Source organism: Juglans microcarpa x Juglans regia, chromosome 4S, assembly GCF_004785595.1.
Source record: "Juglans microcarpa x Juglans regia isolate MS1-56 chromosome 4S, Jm3101_v1.0, whole genome shotgun sequence".
Taxonomy (NCBI): Eukaryota; Viridiplantae; Streptophyta; class Magnoliopsida; order Fagales; family Juglandaceae; genus Juglans; species Juglans microcarpa x Juglans regia.
In genome coordinates this window covers 1,912,670-1,932,840 of record NC_054601.1, presented here as the reverse complement: position 1 = coordinate 1,932,840, position 20,171 = coordinate 1,912,670, and the positions used below count along the sequence as shown (strand labels likewise).

At 34.0% G+C, this 20,171-nt stretch overlaps 3 protein-coding genes across 5 annotated transcripts; 1 reads left to right on the top strand and 2 right to left on the bottom strand.

Moving 5' to 3' along the window:
• Positions 1 to 7,665: 7,665 nt before the first annotated feature.
• LOC121263559 (COP9 signalosome complex subunit 5a-like) lies at positions 7,666 to 11,126 on the bottom strand. Its single transcript, XM_041166519.1, is given in 7 exon segments — positions 7,666 to 7,975; positions 7,977 to 7,999; positions 8,125 to 8,202; positions 8,845 to 8,927; positions 9,048 to 9,195; positions 9,277 to 9,558; positions 10,560 to 11,126. Coding segments are annotated over 7 exon segments (1,122 nt in total). The 5' UTR covers positions 10,989 to 11,126; the 3' UTR covers positions 7,666 to 7,896.
• Positions 11,127 to 11,752: 626 nt separating this feature from the next.
• On the bottom strand, positions 11,753 to 14,009 carry LOC121263555 (rust resistance kinase Lr10-like). Of its 3 annotated transcripts, XM_041166510.1 has the most exons (3): positions 13,837 to 14,008; positions 13,319 to 13,398; positions 11,753 to 13,185 (listed from the first exon to the last, which is right to left on the bottom strand). In XM_041166510.1, exons 2-3 carry the CDS (start codon positions 13,395 to 13,397, stop codon positions 11,906 to 11,908), a joined length of 1,359 nt encoding a protein of 452 aa, XP_041022444.1. In that variant the 5' UTR covers position 13,398; positions 13,837 to 14,008; the 3' UTR covers positions 11,753 to 11,905. The 3 variants fall into 3 exon arrangements, with proteins under 3 accessions (XP_041022444.1, XP_041022445.1, XP_041022446.1); XM_041166511.1 differs by lacking the exon at positions 13,319 to 13,398 and having other exon boundaries at positions 13,837 to 14,009; XM_041166512.1 differs by lacking the exon at positions 13,319 to 13,398 and having other exon boundaries at positions 11,753 to 13,075; positions 13,837 to 14,007.
• Positions 14,010 to 15,568: 1,559 nt separating this feature from the next.
• Positions 15,569 to 19,029, top strand: LOC121263556 (cytoplasmic 60S subunit biogenesis factor REI1 homolog 1-like). Its single transcript, XM_041166513.1, has 6 exons — positions 15,569 to 15,649; positions 15,680 to 15,849; positions 17,403 to 17,975; positions 18,109 to 18,278; positions 18,409 to 18,627; positions 18,751 to 19,029. Exons 2-6 carry the CDS (start codon positions 15,745 to 15,747, stop codon positions 18,908 to 18,910), a joined length of 1,227 nt encoding a protein of 408 aa, XP_041022447.1. The 5' UTR covers positions 15,569 to 15,649; positions 15,680 to 15,744; the 3' UTR covers positions 18,911 to 19,029.
• The last annotated feature ends 1,142 nt before the right edge of the window (positions 19,030 to 20,171 follow it).

The window sequence follows — 20,171 nt, the reverse complement described above, 5'->3', positions numbered from 1 at the left end:
CCTGTACTAAATATTGCTTTTATTTATTATTGTAATTATTATTTTCTTTTATTTATATAGGTTGGGAATTAAGGGCTCGTTTGTTTTCAGAGATGAGATGAGATGAGATTAAAGTTAAAAAGTTGAATAAAATATTATTAGAATATATTTTTTAATATTATTTTTATTTTGAAATTTGAAAAAATTGAATTGTTTATTTTATTTTGTGTGGAGATTTGAAAAAGTTGTAATGATGAAGTGAGATGAGATGAGATGAGATGAGATGTTTCCTAAAAACAAACGAGACCTAAATCGATAGAACTACGGGATAGCATCAAGCGTGTGACACACGCTCCATAACGATCACAACAGTTGCGGGGTGATGCAATCCCCGCCTCTCTCTTAGTGATTATTTTATTGTGTTAATATTACGTAATTAATAATAAAATAATTTATTTTTATGTTGAGAAATGTTATTAAAAGGTTTTTATACTATACAATATTCATATGATATAATATATTATTTATATGATGTAATTTAATTTAAAAAATAATTTAATTTTTAAAATTATATTTAAAATAAAATTTTGATATTATTAAAATGAAAAAATTTAATTTATAAGATAAATCTCGAATTTAAATATCTTATAAACTATTTTTTTTTTTTTTACATTTTATTTCATTATCAATATGACACGAAATTCAAATGGCTTAAGATACGAAATTTCCCTCACGTCCCAATTGAAGGTTGTCCTTATCTTCCAGTCCTCACCACCGTCACACCGTCACATCTTTCCCAAAAAAAAAAAAAAAAAAAAAAAAGACCATTTTATATGGTGGTACTATTATTATTATTATTTTAGTATTAATTTGAACATCGCTTTTTGGCATATCCTCTCTCTTGGTAAGTATATATAAGTTGCCATAATTATCGGTCAATGCTATCTATATTAAGACAAACAAAATTTATTTAATTTGGCCGAAGTACTTTTATGCCCGATAACCTATTAGTTAATGCCTTTAAGAATACCATGGACTTGATAAATAATTGCAAGTAATGAATTAATAATGTGATTATTCATGGTCTTATAGTTTGATGATATTTTTTAACTCTTTCATCAATATATTCGAAAACTAGTCTCTGTCCGGCCCAACACTTTCGTTTGGTACCTAAATCTATCTTAACTCATTATTACAATTTTTTTAAATCTCAACACAAAATATAATAAATAATTTAATTTTTTTAAAATTTTAAAATAATAATAATATTAAAAAAATAATATTTGACCATATCAACTCAACTCAGTTCAACATCCAAACGCAGCCTTACAGAAAAAAAATATGATGGATTTGATTTAATAAAATGATGTTATGTTTGATATGCGGACATATCAAAATGTATCCGATCATAGATGTAAGTTTTTCTGATAAATGAATGATAATAGTTTCCCTTCAAAATTGAGGACTTTTTTTTTTTTTTTTTTAACAAGACTTTCCATTAATACTATTACAAACATTGCTTTTCTATCCAAATAACAGATGCAATAAAATAGGAAATGATCCTTCCCACACACTAAGATAAATTACATTCCAAGCATACTTTGCAAGTTAGTGTCACGTCAATTAGATAATTGAGATAACTTAGTAATATTACTCTATAATAAAAATTGAACGGTATTTCCTAATTCTTTTGCCTTTTATGAAAAGAATGAAATAAATAAATGCAAGTGGCATATTATTGGGAGAGTAGGAGGCATGACCTTTCAATTTCACGAGGGAGGACCATCCATTCATCTATATATCTATCTATCTAGGCGTTTGGACTTTTGAAGATAAAAGAAAATGGCCGTACGTTGCTTTTCAACCGATAGATGGTAGTGTTTTTCTGTTCTTATCGTTTTGTTGGTGCCAAGGTTTTCCAAAAAGAAATAAATTTTGAAAAGAAAAAGGAAGGATCAAAGAAAATAATAAAATGGTTCATTGACTCTTTGTTTGGAGGGTCCCATATCGAAGATGAAAGTCAGTCGTCCCTTCCTCCAAACCGACTCTTCAAGCCATGGCAGTCGCACCCAAACCCCTGTGGGCCCAGAAAACTCATGGCGTCGTAATTATTTTTATAAAATTCTTTGGCCATGATTGTTTTGCTTTCTACTTCTTTGAGTACGAGGGTTTTGCTTTATGTTTTGTTTTGAAAAATGACACTTGTAATCTCAAAATTTTTATGTTTTTTTTAAGAATATAGTTAAATATATGATTTATATTTAAAAATTAATTTTTTAATAATAAATTTTATTTTTTTTAAAAGTACGTGAGACTTAGACACTCTAAAACTGTATCTATCAATATTATTTTATTTTAAATTTTTATTTTATTTTTAATTATATTTTTAATATTGATGTCATATTAATACAAATAATTGAAGAAAATAAAATTTAAGATAGATCTCTTTCGATATCTACTCTATTATAATAAGTGGCTATCTAATTGTGAATGGTAACTTTTGTTGTTTTTCCGTTAAGTCCTGTTTTACCAAAAAGTCATTAAAACACTTGACCATTTGACGTGTAAGTCCCTTATAATATTTAATGAATGATCATGTTTTACCAAAAGGTTTTTAAGACCTTTGATCATTTGACATGTAGCTTAATTGTAGAATTTAATGAATGATCATATTTTATCAAAAGACCTTTAATAGCCCTGCAGCGCACATGAATTGACGTCTATTTTTTATGTCCTTTTTGTTCTGACAGTGTATTCATTTTCCTTCTTTTTTGTTTCAATTTTTTAAATAAAAAATTAATAATATTTTATTATTATATAGAAAGTAAATAGATAATCAAATATGGATGCAGAACAATACTCATACTTTACTGCAATTTAGATTTTTTTTTTAATCTTTATTGTTTGTCTTTCGTTAACCTTATATTTTCTTTTCCCAGACAAATAAGTTACTGGTTTTTTTATTTATTTTTTATTTAAATCATTATGTCATATGCACCCTGGGGCTAACGCACCTAAGACCGTTCCATAGTATGTATATATATATCAACTAATTTATTAACACCAAATTTAAATATACTATCAATATTTGAGAGATCAAACACTTTATATATTTATTTATTAGTAGTACCACACGTATATAAAATTTTATGCATAATATTATACGTATTGATTGGCAATGTCAACCTCATTTTATTAGTGTTTTAATTTTTAACTTGATTTCTAAATTTTGAGTTTTAAAATTTCCACAATTTTCAATTACTGCCAAATAAGAAGAACATTAGCAAAAATCACTTCTTAAAAAAACTTTTTTTTTTTTTTTATATTTAATTTGTGGACTTTGTACTAAGAAGAACATACATATTCAAGAAAAGTAATCTGTTTAATTTTGCTTTGTCTCTTAATTATAAAATCTAGGGTAATCGAGTTTTTCTTAATTGACCTACGAAGGTACATGTAGATTTTAATTTTACAAATGAGTAAAAATAAAGAATAATGCTACATGCAGTCGTGAAATTTATAAGTATCGTGCAGTCGTTTTAAAAAAAAAGTGAGATTTACTATTAAAAAATTAATTTTTTTTAATGTAGATATCTTATTTATTTATTTTTTTCAAAGTGATTGCGCAGTGTTTGTATACTCACGACTGCAACTATCATTTCTAAAATAAAAAAACAAAAGATAAAATCTTACATGGTATAAAATGGTGCTACTCGGCTAATTGTACATTTTTTTATTCTTGTGGATTTGAAACAAACTTTGTTGATTACTAAAATTAGAGTAATCTTATTATTCATAATCGTACTGATTGATATAATCACGTATAAATGAATAGAAACTAAAAATATGATTTATTTATTGAGATAACCATAAAAAAGAACAATATTTTTCTTGAAATTGTGTCAAGAAATTAATAGTAGCAAAGGTATGATCTTCTAATATTGCAATTCTAAATAAGAAATCTTAGAAATGACTTTTACATATAGTAGTATTATTATATGTCCGATCACATCTATTTAGAAATAGACATAGGATAATACTTTATCCACTGACAAGGTGGCTACATTTGTCTTTTTAATTTTTTGCTTAGTAATTATGGAAATATTTTTTAATAATGAGATGATTTTTAAAAAAAATATTTAAGAGTATAATAAAATATATGAAAAAAATAAAAATAAAATAAAAAGACCATTTGGCTTTATCAATGACATCTCTCGTGCTACACTGTCGACTCATAGACATAATTCCTACACGGGATTGTCACAAGAAAAAATAAATAAATAAAAAATAATACATACTATACTGTATCATTTTATAAAAATAAAAATAAATTTAAAAATATTTTATAAAAATAAATTTATAATCTCACGTATCATATCAAATTACATCACTCTCTATATTCATAAAATTTATTCGTGGTTAAAGTATTTGTCCGTGTTCTAGGAGCAGCCCGGCAGCGGAATCTAAAAAGAATGAAATTCCGGCAGAGTAGTATAGAGTAAATTAATGGTTACAGTTGAATGAGGAGAGCAGCCATTGCATTATCACGTTTTATGGGTTTGAGTGAAACGAAAAAAGCACTTTATATTCCCACTTGTTGCAGGCAGACAGTGAGGCACCACAAAATCAATACTAAATACTTATCATGCTATGTGTGACTGAGAAGATATGGTCATTGATGGGTTTTGGTTCCTCAAGGCCCCCACCTACTTCAATTGACATTTTGACCTTCTCAAGCTAGCAGGACACGACTACACAAATAATGTGTTTTCAAGTCTAAAGTAGAGGCAGGGAAAGTAAAAAAGGCAGTTAGAAAAATATGGAATAATTAAGCCAATAAAGATCAATGACTGTTGCCTCCACTTTCACAGGCACAGCTTATCTTAGAATGCTCTCTTAATTATTTCATTAACAGTAATGCGATATACATATTGTCCCAAAATTCGACATCCCTATAATACTTTGTCTGGCTTGGTTTGTTTGTTTTGAGAAGTCATAATTGAGAGATTTAAAGAGAAAGATATGATTTTCCGTTAAAAGAAATTTCTTATTCTAAATTGAGTGGGTTTCAAACGCAATGTTACGTGACAATGATATAAGAAAGTCTTATATCACGCATTTTTATTTAATTAATATGTGATTTATTATTTTAATCTTTAATATTTAAATATAAAGATAAAAATAATAAATTAATTAAGTGAAAGTATATAGTATAAAATTTTGACAGTAGAATTATAATATTATTTTGAACAGATACTTCATATAGAAACAGTAGTAAAAAGTACCCACTTGCTTCTAATCTCTTGAGTTGACGTGGAGTACTCGACAATCCACTCACAAAGTGCGTAGTGCATTTTGAGATTATTCCTATCACTTTCTCCCCACCCAAAACCCCCCCTTCCCTGCTCGAATATTCATCTCCCAAATATATGAAATAAAAAAGAAGAGATTTGTTAGGTATAAGCTGTTTGGTGCACTAAACTGTGTTTCAACACTTACATAATTTTTTTTATTATAAAAATAAATAAATAAATATCTTATATTTAATATTGATATGCAGTTTGATGCACGAAATCGCTTGCAAGAAGATTTTTCTAAAAAATAAATATTGAAAAAGTCCAAAACAAGTAGGAAATTGAAGACCCATTTTCAATTAAAAAACCTGGACCCTAGCTAATTTAGAGTAGGAAAGGAGTGGTCAGGACTCCATATCCAAATGAATAATACTATTATGTCTTCTCAATTTGTTTCCTCATTTTGACGCTCATGTATTTAATTTAATTTTTCTTAATGGTTAAGGAAGTGACTATTATTGTATTTATATATATATTTTATTTTTTAAAAATGTTTACATATGTTTAAAAAATGTTTAAAAAAAAGTAAAAAAAGAAATAAAAAAAAAATACAATTTATACTAGGCGGCACACAAAGTGGGCACACCTGCAGGCTGCAGAGTAGCACCACTCATATCCAAATAGGGGCCACATATATTTGGATATTGACCTTGTAATAGGGTCATGGACTATATACATAATGCACACCTTGTATCTATTTTTGTTTTTTGTTTTCGGAAAAATGTTCAATATATTCGAAAGTCTTCAAATGTTAGATTGGTAAGAGTTGCAATAATTCAATGCTAAAGATTTGAAAAATTCCCCCTCCCCCAACTCCCTATTTAAAGCAAGCAAGCAAAATAAGTCAGTCCTAGCTGCTACCTTTGTGTGTTTGATTTGAGAGAAGAGAGATGTTTATTCATAATTCAAGACCGTGACAGGATACGCACTTTGACATTAAGCTCACGGGAAATTTCTAGGCATGACAACTGATCAAAGACACTTGGGGGAAAACAATCACATGGATTGAAAGGGGACTAATACGAGAAAGCTGCAAATTAACAGGTAAACGAAACTTCAAGGCATAGGCGTATTCTAACAAGAATAGTGTTGCCGCATTAAGTGATCAGTGTGGTTGGAGGTGAAGGAGTTAGTCCCACGTGAAATTGTATGAAGCGTATTGAAAGTGACAACTAAAGCGAGGCACAGCCCAAACTCATGAAAGCAGGACCATTCCTGTGAATGCTACTCTCTTTTTGTTATCTTATAAGAATCTAACCTCCTAATAGGGAGGGGGCGGTGGGGTAGAGAGAGAGAGAGAGAGAGGAAAGTCATGGAAGACATGATTTATAAGAAAGTCGACTACATGCCCACTAAAGATTAGAAAAAAGAGAGAGAGAGAGAGGGAAAAAGTGGAGATTTTGGTTAGGCTTTTTCCTCTTGGCGTTTGTTTATCAGTGGAATAATGACAGTGAAGGAGATGAGGATGAGTCTCTCCTCTTCAGAAGCCCTCTCAACTCTTTGGCATGCATATATGTTCTTCTACTTCTCCTTTTCAATATTAGCTTCTCAAGTTTCACGTGATTATTTCCTAAAGCTGCTGCTACATGCACCGAAGGAGTGGACTGAAGGAGTACTGTACTGACGTACAGACACACGACTCGGTACACTCATTCGGCCCGTTTAACATTATTCATTTTCCTTCTAAGTAATGGGCGCTTCCAAGTACACAGAATGGTGTAGCGATGAATTTTTGACTTGTACACCATCATTCGGTGTACCTAGCTAGCATTTTTCTTTCCTAATTTATAGGTGCAGGCGCAGCGCTCATTTGGCAACCAAAGTGATTTTCATCTCAAAATCCTATAAAAAATAAAATAAAAATAAATAAAAGACAAGGCTTTAGACTTCCCAGACTATATGGTCCGGTCCATCCATTTTTCCATTACAATTTTTCTTGGAATCTCGTTTTGTTAGAAACCATCGTTTCTTTTTTCTTCTTTTAAACAAGAAATATTTCTTGGAATCTATACAGAAAATACAGAAATGTCGAGAACAACTAATGGGATTTTGGTGGTACGAAACAACATTGGGCTATTGAGAACATTCACAGGACCGACCCAAAAACAACTAATGGGGGTCAAAGCTCCGAGTCCACAAATCCTATTTCTTTCAACAAGGCCCAACCAAAGTCAACTATACGCAGATTTAAGACTAATTAAAGCTTCGCATAAATCATATTGTATCTGTCCCATTATGAAACTCCAGTCTGATATATTTATATATATATATAAATGTATGAAACTCCACAGTCCGGCCAAATAACGTAGAAAAGAGAAAGACAACCCACAACTCAGTTTCAACTGCATGTTTTACTTTCTGATTAAAATAGCTGTTGTGGAGACACTAATTGTTGCCATCTAGTATTAAAATATTAGAGCTAAAAAAAAAACCATTGGGGTGCAAATTATCTACATCAGAGCAAAAATTAACAACTTCCAGAACATTGAACTTGTATTTTTATATTTCAGCTCGTCTTCAGGAAAAGTAAAGGTCAAGGTAAGTTAAAGCGTTCATCTTTTGCCTAGTATGCCAAAATCAGTTCGTCAATCATTGGCTCATGGCCGGATGGCCCTTTGCGAGCTTTGTTGGGTTGCCTCAGGGTTGAAAAGGATATCTTTGATAACCTGAATGGCAAAGAAAGATAAAATTTGTTAAGAACATAATATTTGTGAAACAAAACGCCTGCCAACTGTTAAATTTCATACAGAGAAGGCATGAATGCTAAAAAAGCTGTGCAAGGATCAGTCACCTGTGACATTAAACCATGAACCTGCTCCACAGTTATCTTTGCACTATCACGAGTAATCTTTGCAAGTTGAGGTTCTTCCTGCAATTAATACAGGATCAAGATTATATGCGCGTGTGCGCACACACACAGGGTTGTTGCAGGGGAGGGTAACACAGAGGTGATAGTTGATCACCAGCTTACAAACTGAAAAAAGATGATGTAATTTAAGGCAAATCTGCCTCTAACACCAAATTTCTAAGAAGATTACATGGGCCTGCACCATTCACCTGCATGTACCGGTGAACTTTTGAATCTTTGGTTTTTATTTGTATCAAATCTCTTCTGTAGAAAAAGTTCTAATAGGTATACCCCCTACACCTAATGTGTATTTAACACCGAAACGCAATGAAGAAACAATGCTCTCCCTCTACAACAAGTGCAATGTACACTCAATTTTCACCCAACTAACCTCAATTATTTCAGGCATATAGATCATGAGAATGTCCCCAGTATATGGGACATATACAAGAGCCATCACCTACTGGGTATTTCAGGATCCATTCAAGTAACAATAAAATTTGTTTACGATAAAAAAAAGGATCCTGAAATGCTCCATGACTCAAGGCTAAGCAATGATTTGAACGACATTCCACTTCATGTGACCAAGGGAACGGAATTGATGCTCATCTTCCAATAAACAAAAGTATATTACGATTTTTAATGCAAGATAAGTAAGCTGACCTCTTTCTTCCTTGGAGGGGGTGCTATTAGTGACCCAAAGCGGGAGTGAGCTAGTTGGTTCTCCGCCTGCTCCAGCTTTTCAGCTGCACCGTACAGACGGCACCACTTAATTAGTTTAATCTTCACAATTACTCTAGTCAACTACGACAAGTAATTTGAAATAAAATTGAAGAAACTTGTATGGCTCAAGAAGAAAGAATTACCTAGATCTGAGATTTGTCCTGCAACATAGTCGCCATCACCTAATAAAGGTGAAGACGAAAGAGTATTCACCCAATACTTGTTCCATAGCAGATCCAAAAGGTGGCAATCAAGAGAAGACTTAAAATAAGTGATATCCAAAGAATAATACTGCAAAAACACATTCAAATGGCATTAATACAATGCCGAACAGCAAGTTTCCTAAGGAGCTGGAGACAATGAAAGGTTAACCTGTTTACAGTGTACACCAAAGTCTTCAATCTTATTCAGAGGGATGGTCTGATACTCGGAGACTGGCTCATCTGGAGGCTTATATCCTTCTGGATATGTCCTGAATGCCCCAATCTCAACTTTTCCAGCAGAAACAGTTCTTGTTGGATCTATAACAACTGCCAAAAAAGGTTCCTGAAATTGCTGGTTTAGCATTTGTGTCGAAACATCGATTCCCGAAAGCCAGCATCCATAGCCAGGATGAGAATGGTACCACCCAACAACGTTCTCCAACCGCCCTGCCTGCACCATCAACATATACTGTAAGATAACTCACCCCATTAGATGGTATAAATACTACCGGCTGAGTCGATAAAGACCAAATAACAATCCATTCTAGTGGAGGTAGACAGTGTGCCAAGACAACTAAGAAGTTTCAAGCATGCCCAATTCAGAGATGAAATTCAATCTCTATAAATATAAACGACGAAATGGCAGTAAATCAAACACAAGAAACTCTCGTAAGATATAACATGACTTGGAAAGTAACAAAATATTTTTTGTGATAAGTTTAAGAAAGGAATTAAATTTCCATAAGCAAATATTATAGTCAGCACTCAACCAGGTTTTTAAAATCCTTTATAGGACACAAATGCAAAGAAGTGGAAACGCAAAGACGCGAACTGCTTCTTGTTAAGCATCGGCTTAGAACTAGGTTACATGTGTAAATAGAAATAAAAACTTTAAATCTTATAAATGCCACCGACCGGACGTAATTTAAGCTCATGTTTGGATACTGAAATAGTTTAATCTCATATTATTTCATCTCATTATTACAATTTTTTTCAAATTTTTACACAAAATATAATAAACAATTCAACTTTTTCAAATTTAAAAATAATAATAATAATATTAAAAAATAATATTATAATAATATTTTATTTATCTTTCAATTTTGATCTAAAATCATTTTATTTCATCTGTCCAAACGGGACCTAAAAAGAATCACTAGCGTAAGCGCAGTCAAACGCTAGCTGCGGTACCAGATTGAGGCTTCTTTTCCCTTCTTTCCTTCTATATCAGCTCATCAATCAGACATAATGCCTAAATAAATAGATTTTTTTTCTCGAAAAACTGATTTAAAATAGAAATTTGGCAGACAATACTAGATTTCTCATAAACCAGATTCTAATAACCCACAATGCAGCATTCTTAAATCCCCAAAATAACTCCTAGGGTTATTATCTAAACGCTAGGGTTTATTATTCGTCATTAAAAGGAGAGAGAGAGAGAGAGAGAGAGACCATTTTGTTAGTCTGGGAATAATCGACCATATACTCGTAGGCATCGGCCTGGGCATTAACCCTAGTCTCTGTGCCTTCGACGGGCAAGGCAAAGGCGTCCATAACGATAATGGCGTCGCCATCGGTTTTCCCCTGCATGAGGCCCATGACCTCGATAGTTCCACCAGAGCGCGCGTGGACCACCATCTTCAGTAGCGCCAGGGCGGAGATCTTCACGCGCTTGAAGTAGTGGGGCTCGTTCGCCCACGGCTTCTCCTGCTGGACGTTGGCCTGCGCGGCCTCCTCGTAGTAGAATATGGCGTCGGAGGCCGGGTCCGGGTTCGTCGTCGCGGTGTCCATGGGGAGTATGTTGTTCTCCAGCTCCCAGGTCTTTTGCGCCATGCCTATTAGGGAAGAAGAAGAAGCAGCAGCAGCAGAAAAGGAATCCATGGCGATTTGTGTTTCCAGTTTCCAGTACTACTCTGAATTCGATGAAAGTGTGAAAGTGGACCGACTGCTTGCGATAGTCAGACGGACGTCCATACATACGATCAAACTATTCTCGTAAAGGAAATTAACTAATATTTTCAGGAGTCTATAAGAAATTAATTTTAAGGAACTTTCAAAATTTTAGGAGCTTCGGGCCCTCGGCTCCACCAAGCTTAGGCCCATCTTCGTTGACGGAACCGAGTGGGCTATTCAGTGAAGGAAATGATCGGTGCACGGATAGTCGTATGCGGAATGTGCACGGGACGTTCACAATTTTTCGGATATGATAATATTTGATTTTTGAAAAAAAAAAGCTCGATACATATTAACTTTCAAATTCCATACCTTACAAAATGCTTGAGTAATGATATACACAAGATATTTTCATAACATATTTTATAAAAATGTTGTATGATAAAAAGTATATATTTCTATAAAATAATGTTACTTCCGTAAAGTATTTTATAAAAATACCATTCATTTAAAACATAAAAATGTCGTGCATAAATTATTTTTCTTTTTTAATATAAATCTATGATCAAGACGGGTCCTCCAATAACTCTTCATATTTCATGCCCGAAGGCAAGTTATTTTGAAACTCCGGCCACTTCCTAGAGCTTCCTTTTGAGTTTTGGTTAATATTCGGCTGATATAATTTCAAATAATCTAAATGAATAGCTAGCAGCAATGTGAGTAATATATATGCGAACGTTAAAGCAATCAAAGAAACGGAAGTGCTAGTAATATTGACTTCATAGACTTTACAAACTCATATATACGTCACAAATTTATAAAAAGCTAAAATGAAAAGATAAAAACTTTTTTTTATTATTGAAAAAAGACAAGCTTTAATTTGGGGAAACAGGAGATTTTTCTATTTAAGAACTAGCTATCTGTATTTCATATTTAGTCATGAGTGGGCCGGTAGAATCCTTGTTCCAATAAGAATTAATTCCTGATCCAGTACTTCTTGCTGTTGAGTCATGATCCAAACCAGCAGTACTAGTTTCTGGAGGTGGCTTAATCGCTACTATATACAAATAATGAAATGGTTTTGGAGGCTGCATGATCTCCACTCCTCCCTCCAACATCTTCACCACCACACTCATCAGCGGCCGAGCCTCCGGCGAGTCTTGAACACACCACAAAGCAACCATGGCCATTCTTATTGCTTTCTCCCTATCCTTCTCTCCAATTCCACAAGCCACAGTCATTGCTTCTAACTCATTTTTCTCATGCTCTTCCCAAACTTGTTTTGGGAACCAATCTAGGCTCTGATCAGGACTAGCAGTACCAGTGTTCCTCCTCCTCCCAACTATCTCAAACAATACCATCCCAAAGCTATAAACATCACATTTATGTGTTATTGGATGATTCTTCAACATAAACTCCGGTGCCGAGTATCCGGGAGTCCCCCGATAGCAAGAGACACTGACATGGGTTTCATCCCTGTTACAAGGCTTTGCAAGCCCAAAATCTGCAACTTTAGGGGAGAAGTTTGCATCGACAAGAATATTACCGGGCTTGATATCATAATGAACGATTCTTTGTTGGCATTCCTCGTGCAAGTAAGCAATACCTTTCCCTGTCCCAACTGCAATTTCATGCAATTTTTCCCATTCAATTTCTTGTTTAGAACCAAACAAGTACTTGTCTAATGACCCATTGTCCATGCACTCAAAGACAAGGGCGCTCATGAATTGGTCGTGGCAAAAGCCATAAAGTCTGACCAAATTTATGTGGCATGTTCTACTAATTGTTCCCACTTCTGCCATGAATTGATCCTCGGCCGTTGATCTGGCTTGCCTTCTATTCAGGACCTTCACTGCAATCTCCACCCCATTAGGAAACTTTCCTTTGTACACTACCCCGAAGCCTCCAGCACCCAATATTGTGGAATAATCTTTTGTGAAATTGCATAGTTGCACATCTGTGAATCTAACTGGCTTCTCTCTTGCCACTTCTTGGAGGAACTTCTCCATTGTTGGTGAAATATCAACCTCCCAAACTGGAACCTGCACGTTGTTGGCCGGTAGAGCGACTATCGTCCGTAAATCCGTTGTGATGTGGGACAAGTGCTCTCTTTTAAATTTCTTCGCAATATACAAAGAAATACCTCCAATAACTGCTAGTACTGTTAACAAGCTCATCACTACAGCTGCAATTTAAAGCCATCCCATACAGATAGAGTGAGATAATAGTTCGTCTAAGTCGATATATAAAGACCTAAAAAATAATTGTTCTGTCCCCCATTAATTAATGCACAGCTAGACTAATATATGAGAACTTACAGACGGCTATTATCACATCGAAGTTTGGCCCAGACGGAATGGAGTCTGGCTCAGACTGAGACGATGGAACCGTAGACATTCTGGACAAACAAGATTAGACTTTAGACATGCATGGCAAGGAAGGTGAGAAATATATATATATATATATGTATATATATATATTTATATATATATATGATCATTCAGGACTCCTGTGCTATATAAAAGCAAGCAACATTGATTAATATAGACAGGAGAAGATTCGGATACATATAAATAATAAGCAACTTGGATGTTTGTCCGAGGAGACCGATCGATCGTTAATTTCTATGAGTACTTTCTTTGTTCATTTATTAATTCCTTCGGTTGGCTCTGTACCTTAAGTACTCGAAGTCGAAGATATTAAAGCATATATATCTAACTAGCCATTATAATATATATATATATATATATATATATAAACCCTATCTAGCTAGCCCTTTGATCAATTTCATAAACACAAACTGATCATGATGAGTATAGCGGGTGAGTAGGCTTACGCTTTTTGAGAACAGTACTGTTTTCGGCTCCTAATTAGACCTTGCGGATGGAATGATCTTGATTACCCAGGGGTAAGGCATGCCGCATGCATGCACCGGGCTCTAGCTGCAGCACTTCAACCTTAATTTCTTCAACTATGTATGAGAAGAGGGGCTCCCCTTACATAAATGCGAGAGAGAGAGAGAGAGACAGAGACAGAGTGGGAGAGAGAGAGGGTACAAGGCCCTGGGAAGGCGACGATGAAATATCATAGAATACACCTACTACTAACCAGTCACCTCCCTGGAAGAATCTGGCACCTACTACTAACAAGTCACCTCCCTGGAAGAAGCTGCCTTTGTTTTCAAAGCACGTGGACTAGTTTTGCTTGAGTTATACTTGACTTTTCAGTTTTCCGATTGAAAATTTTCATTTATTTTTGTTTTCTCAATCATTCTCACGCATATTCTTTTATCTTATCTAATCTTTTCATATTAATTTTTTTAAATTTTTACATAAAATAAAATAAATAATTTAACTTTTTTAAATCATAAAACAAAAATAATATTAATAAAATATATTCTAACAATATTTTATTTAACTTCTAATTTTAACTTTTATCTAAATTTATATCATCTTATTTATAAAAACAAACAAAGACTTGAATTTTAACAAAAGATTTAAAGAAGTTTGATCCCATACAGCGGGCTTGACATCTGATGGAATAAGACGTACTTGTAGCTTAGTACGTACGTAGGATATCATTTTTTTTTTTTTATGAGCATGAGGTATTTATTACATATATAGAGTGTTTTAAGGTATTTTGTGGCAGTATTATCGTTACAATATAGAGTGTTGTTTATTGAATAGAATTCATTGATTATTTTATTTTATTTTTCACGATCAACTCTTGGAGCTAGCTAGCTAGGAAGGTTATCTGTGTTATTTTCCTAAAAAAAAATTTAAAACTATGCTATTATTTTATAAATCGGTATGGATACCAGAATTAATTAATGAATCGTGAAGATTAAATAATTATACTGTTCTTTCTTTTATATTAATTTCGATCAAAATACCCATAAAATCTGTAAATGACACGTAGCTGTTATGGCCAGCTGGAGCCTGGAGGCCAGAGATCACTTCGATTTTATCCATGCGACTATTCTCCTCTTTATGGGCTGCGCTGGACTGAGTTGAGGCTCTTCGTTTGAACTGGGAAGGCTCTGCCTCCGCTAGTTTATTGGGTGAGATTTGTGAGTTGGAGACTCGGAGTAAGGTGAAGAGAGATTTTTTTATTTTCTGATTCTGTGCCGCCATGTACTCCAATCAAAAGTTTATATGCTGCCAACGTAACAATATATAAATGATGAAAGAAATTCGCAAAGCAGTTTAGGGAAAAAAAAAAAAATTGAGCTAAACGATTACGAAAGATATTTAAAAATAAATAAATTAACAATTAGCATCTATCTTTGACCTAAAAAAGTCCCATGTTTATAAAAAAAAATTGTTAATCCTTAAATTAAGGATGTAGAAATTTTTTTATTTAACCATAAGTGAATTAACAGGAGAAAAAAAATCACATCAATTAACGAATTTCAAGAGCTCACGTTTCAAAATAAAAAAATTAATTTTAAAAAGTAAAACAAAAAGTCCTTCTCGTAAATGGGCCCGAGGCCCACGATATTCAGTGAGCCCGTACAAACGGAAGCGCTTGCGTGGCGTGGCGTCGGGTCGATTCGAGTATGGGGCGGATGATATTCCTTTACCACGCACCGTTTCACCGAACAAATCACGAGCCGTCTTCAAAGTCTTTCGTTTCAATAAACCCTAGTCCTCCATTACACTCTCTCTCTCTCTCTCTCTCTCTCTCTCTCTCTCTCTCGTTCGTTTGCTTGTATTATCTGGAACCGGGGATCGAATCGTAGAGAATGACTGGGCTAACCTGCAACTCCTGCAACAAAGAGTTCGCGGACGATGCGGAGCAAAAGCTACATTACAAGTCCGAATGGCACCGCTACAATCTTAAGCGCAAGGTGTCCCTCTTCTCTTCATACTTACACCTTTTATTGATCTCCTCGTGTGTATGTTGGTTCTAGAGATTGGATAACCAAGGAATTAAATAACTTAAACTGTATCCATTGGACCATTATAGATCAAAATTTTAGAGAGACTCATACGAATCGTATGTTTTTATTGAGCCGAGGGATTTGGCCGCCTCAATTTCAGATAAGGGCTTCTAGTCTTCTACCTTATTTCCCTTGATATTCCTTGTCAATCAAATATGGATTCGAAAATCTGATATTAGTTATGCTTCATGTGTATAAATGTTTCTCCAATTGTGTGTTCTTCTGGTATAGATACTGAGTCCTACTTTGATTTATGTTACACGATTCTGTAAATTATTCCGTCACGATGTAGTTGGACTGGAAATGTGTCTTGATTTGTGCAGTTAGAGAGAGTTTTCTTCTCAAAGAGAAGTTAGCTTGAATCCAGAAGCTTTATTTTTTTATTCGACTGAAAATATCTGCGTGGAATATTTGTTAACAAGGGGAAATATATGAAACTTTTGCGGAGAGATTTTTTTCAAGTTTTAACTCTATTAATCCGTAGTTTTTTTTTAATTGACTGAGGCTCTTCATTGAGGAGTGGAGTGTTGATGGACAATGTGTTCAGTAATGCATCGATCCTAGGAAAGTCCAAACTACATCGGGGCCCATACTGAACTTCTACCTCCTAAGCAATTTGAGATCCTATTTTTGTCTTACCCCATATGATAAGAGGATAAGGTAGGTGGTGTATTGCTTAAGAATGAGAAGTTATTGCTCTTTATAATGTTCCAATGGGACTCCAATTGTATAATTGACAAATCCTTTTGGAGTATGGGTCATGTAGTTTGAGTCTTACATTGAGGCGTTACAATTTGTCACCTTCCTATATACAATGTGGGATATTATTAATAATAGTTTTAATGGAAATGGGCTAGGTGAGCTGGAGAGTTTGATGTGATAATGAGCTTGTGTCGTCTATTTGATTGTTTGAGGATTCCAAGATGTGGGATCGTAATGTGGTGTTTCCAGTTTTTTTCTTGTTCTTTTTTTTTTTTTTTTTTTTTGGGGGGGGTGGGGTGGGGGGAGAGAGGAGGATGGGGGTGTTTCTGCATGGGTTTCTACCCCATGCAAAAGACAACTGCAGTTCCAAGCAGACAGTTGATGATGTTTGAATTGTATAAGTTTAATGCCAGACCAATTTAGCCATTAGATCTCGGATAGTCTTTGATTCTTAGTTAGTAGCATTTTTGTAATGACAGACCTGTTTGATCTGTTGAGCTAAAATCAGTAATTTTTTTTTTTTTTTTTTTTTGTTTGATAAGTAAGAATCTTTATTGAATCGAATGAAACTAGACGAAGCCCATGTACACAGGAATTATACAAAATGAGACACCTAATTACATTCTAGAAAGCTGAAAAGAAAACAAAAACTCATGAACATTCCCTCCATTTAGTACAATAGCAGAAAACCACTGAAAAAGAGGAGACGCAAAGAAATTTAATTGTCTCTTCTCCTTTTTTGGAAAAAAAAAAAAAAGGTCGCTGGGGTTCCTGGAGTGACTGAAGCACTATTTCTAGGTAGACAAGCTGTGCTTGCTCAAGAGAGAGGCCGGTCAAACGAAACACCTATGCTCTATAGTTGTGGTCTTTGTGGGAAAGGATATAGAAGTTCCAAGGCTCATGCTCAGCATCTAAAATCTCGAAGTCACATCATGCGGGTGTCTGAAGGAACAAGCCATGAAGAAGAGAAGGCGATAATTAAGCCACTTTCCCGTCGTGTTGTGAGTAAACCACCCCAACAAGTAGACAAGGAAGAAAGTGAAGATGAGTGGGAGGAGGTAGATCCTGAAGAAGACTTGGTTGGTGAGGCAACAAAGTCCTTAACTGAATTGAATGTACATGAGCATGCCACCGATGTTGATATGGATGATGATGAGGATGGCAGTGATGAGTATGAGGAATTGGATCCATCTTCTTGTTTTATGTGTGATCTAGAGCATGATACCATAGAGAACTGTATGGTTCACATGCACAAGCAGCATGGGTTCTTCATTCCGGATATCGAGTATCTGAAGGATCCAAAAGGGCTCCTTACTTATCTTGGGCTTAAGGTACAGAAACATATGCTAAGTTATTTCTTCCTAGAAATCCTTATTATCAGTTCTTTTTAGTTAGAATTTGATTTCGTGTCATCCACTCTCTCTCTCTCTCTCTCTCTCTCTCTCTCTCTCTCTCTCTCGCCAGGTTAAGAGAGATTTCATGTGTCTGTACTGCAATGAGCGCTGTCACCCTTTTAACAGTTTGGAAGCAGTTAGGAAGCATATGGTGGCAAAAAGTCATTGCAGAGTACATTATGGCGATGGTGATGAGGAAGAGGAGGCAGAGTTGGAAGAATTCTATGATTATAGCAGCAGGTTTTTGTTATTTTGGATGACTTGGGTTTATGATACCTTTAGACCTTTTCTTTGGTAGCATTATTCTAGTCTACCCGTTGATATTTCCTAGTTTAACTGCTTCTTTTGGCTCTCTCTCTCTCGGTTACAGTTATGTGGATGGGGATGGCAAGCAACTGGTTGCATCGAGTGATATGGACAACACAGTAGAACTTGGGATTGGTGGAGCTGAGCTCATTATAACCAGAAGATCTGAAAAGGGTATATCAACTAAAAGCATTGGTTCCCGGGAATATTTACGTTACTATCGTCAGAAACCACGCCCTTCACCTATGAACAATGCAGCTATTACCGCGGCACTGGCATCGAGGTCTGCTTTGGATCCCATTACGTCTGCCATTTTATCTGTTCAGAAACAATGCTTTCTCTTCAGCAGCGAAGTCAAAAAGAAACGAAATCATATGGTGCTTATGCAATTGTATGTTGATTTCAGGTACAGGAGCATGGGATTGGCTACTGTGCAGTCAAGAGAGCAGTTGGTGAGGATGAAAGTGATGAAGCAAATGAATAGATCAGGAGTGGAGGCCATGCGCACGAAGAGTGGGATGAAGAGCAACGTCATTCGGAACCTGCCTAAGAATGTCCCGCACTAGTAGTTCTACAATATACCTATAATACCTTTCGTTGTTACCTATTAAAAAAAAAAATTTTGGAAGGCATATGTGATAGTAGCCCGAATTCCGTTGAAATAAGTATCGTATAACTTTGCACAGATCTCAAGATATGGTTCCTAGTAGCATATGCATCCTGCAAGCATCTGGGATTTGCATGTTACAAAAAGTCATTTTTAGTTGAGCTAAAATAGAAAAAGAAAAATGAAGTCAACCAACGTTATGTTAAGGGGATGTTTGGAAACAATTTCTACCTCATCTCATCTTACAAAATGTGCCCATCAAATGTGCATACTATTACAAATGATGAGTTTTTTTATTTTTTTTAGGCATTTTTTAAATATCTTTAACCATTAAGAAAAAAAAATTCAATAATAGTTACTTTCTTAACTATTAAGAAAAAAAATAAAAATGAGTGGGCATATTTGGTAGTCACACTATCATTTTCTAATACAAATACTTTCAAACTAATTATTACAATTTTTTCAAACTAAACATTACAAATGTTCCAAACTTTCAAACAAAAAACAATTCAATTTTTATAAATCTCAAAATAAAAATTATATTATAATAATATTTTAATTTTATAATATTTTTTATTCAACTTTTTTATCTTTTATTTCTCAAAACTCAATAAATACTTAACTTAAAATATTTCACAGTTATTCACAAATCATCTTATTATTATTTACAAAATTTTCATCTTATCTAATTTCCCAAGAATCCTTTAGTCTATGTTCTCTAAGTATTAGAGTAGATAAAATAGACAGTAGATTGATTTAGGCCCCGTTTGGATTGAGAAGCGATCTAAATTTATCATTACAAATTTTTTAAATTTTCATACAAAAGAGAATAAACAATTTAACATTTTCAAATCTTAAAACAATAATAATATTAAAAAATAATATTCTAATAATATTTTATTTAACTTTTAACTTTCATTTTAATTCACTATCCAAACGGTACCTTAAATTTCAAATAGGTATAATTTTTTTTGTTTAACCCTTAACAGTGATCTTTTTAAAGTTTGGCTTTTATTTTTCAAATTGAGCTTCTTTTTCAGATTTTCTACTTATTTTAACATATTCTTGAAATTTTAAAAGATTTTTTTAACTTTTTTAAAACTTCCTAACTCGTAGTGACCAATCTAATCAATCTTAAAATAGAAAAGACATATGACCTAATAGCATAACACTCAAACCTCCAAAACGAAGGATTTGGGTTCGACTCTCTCCCCGAATTT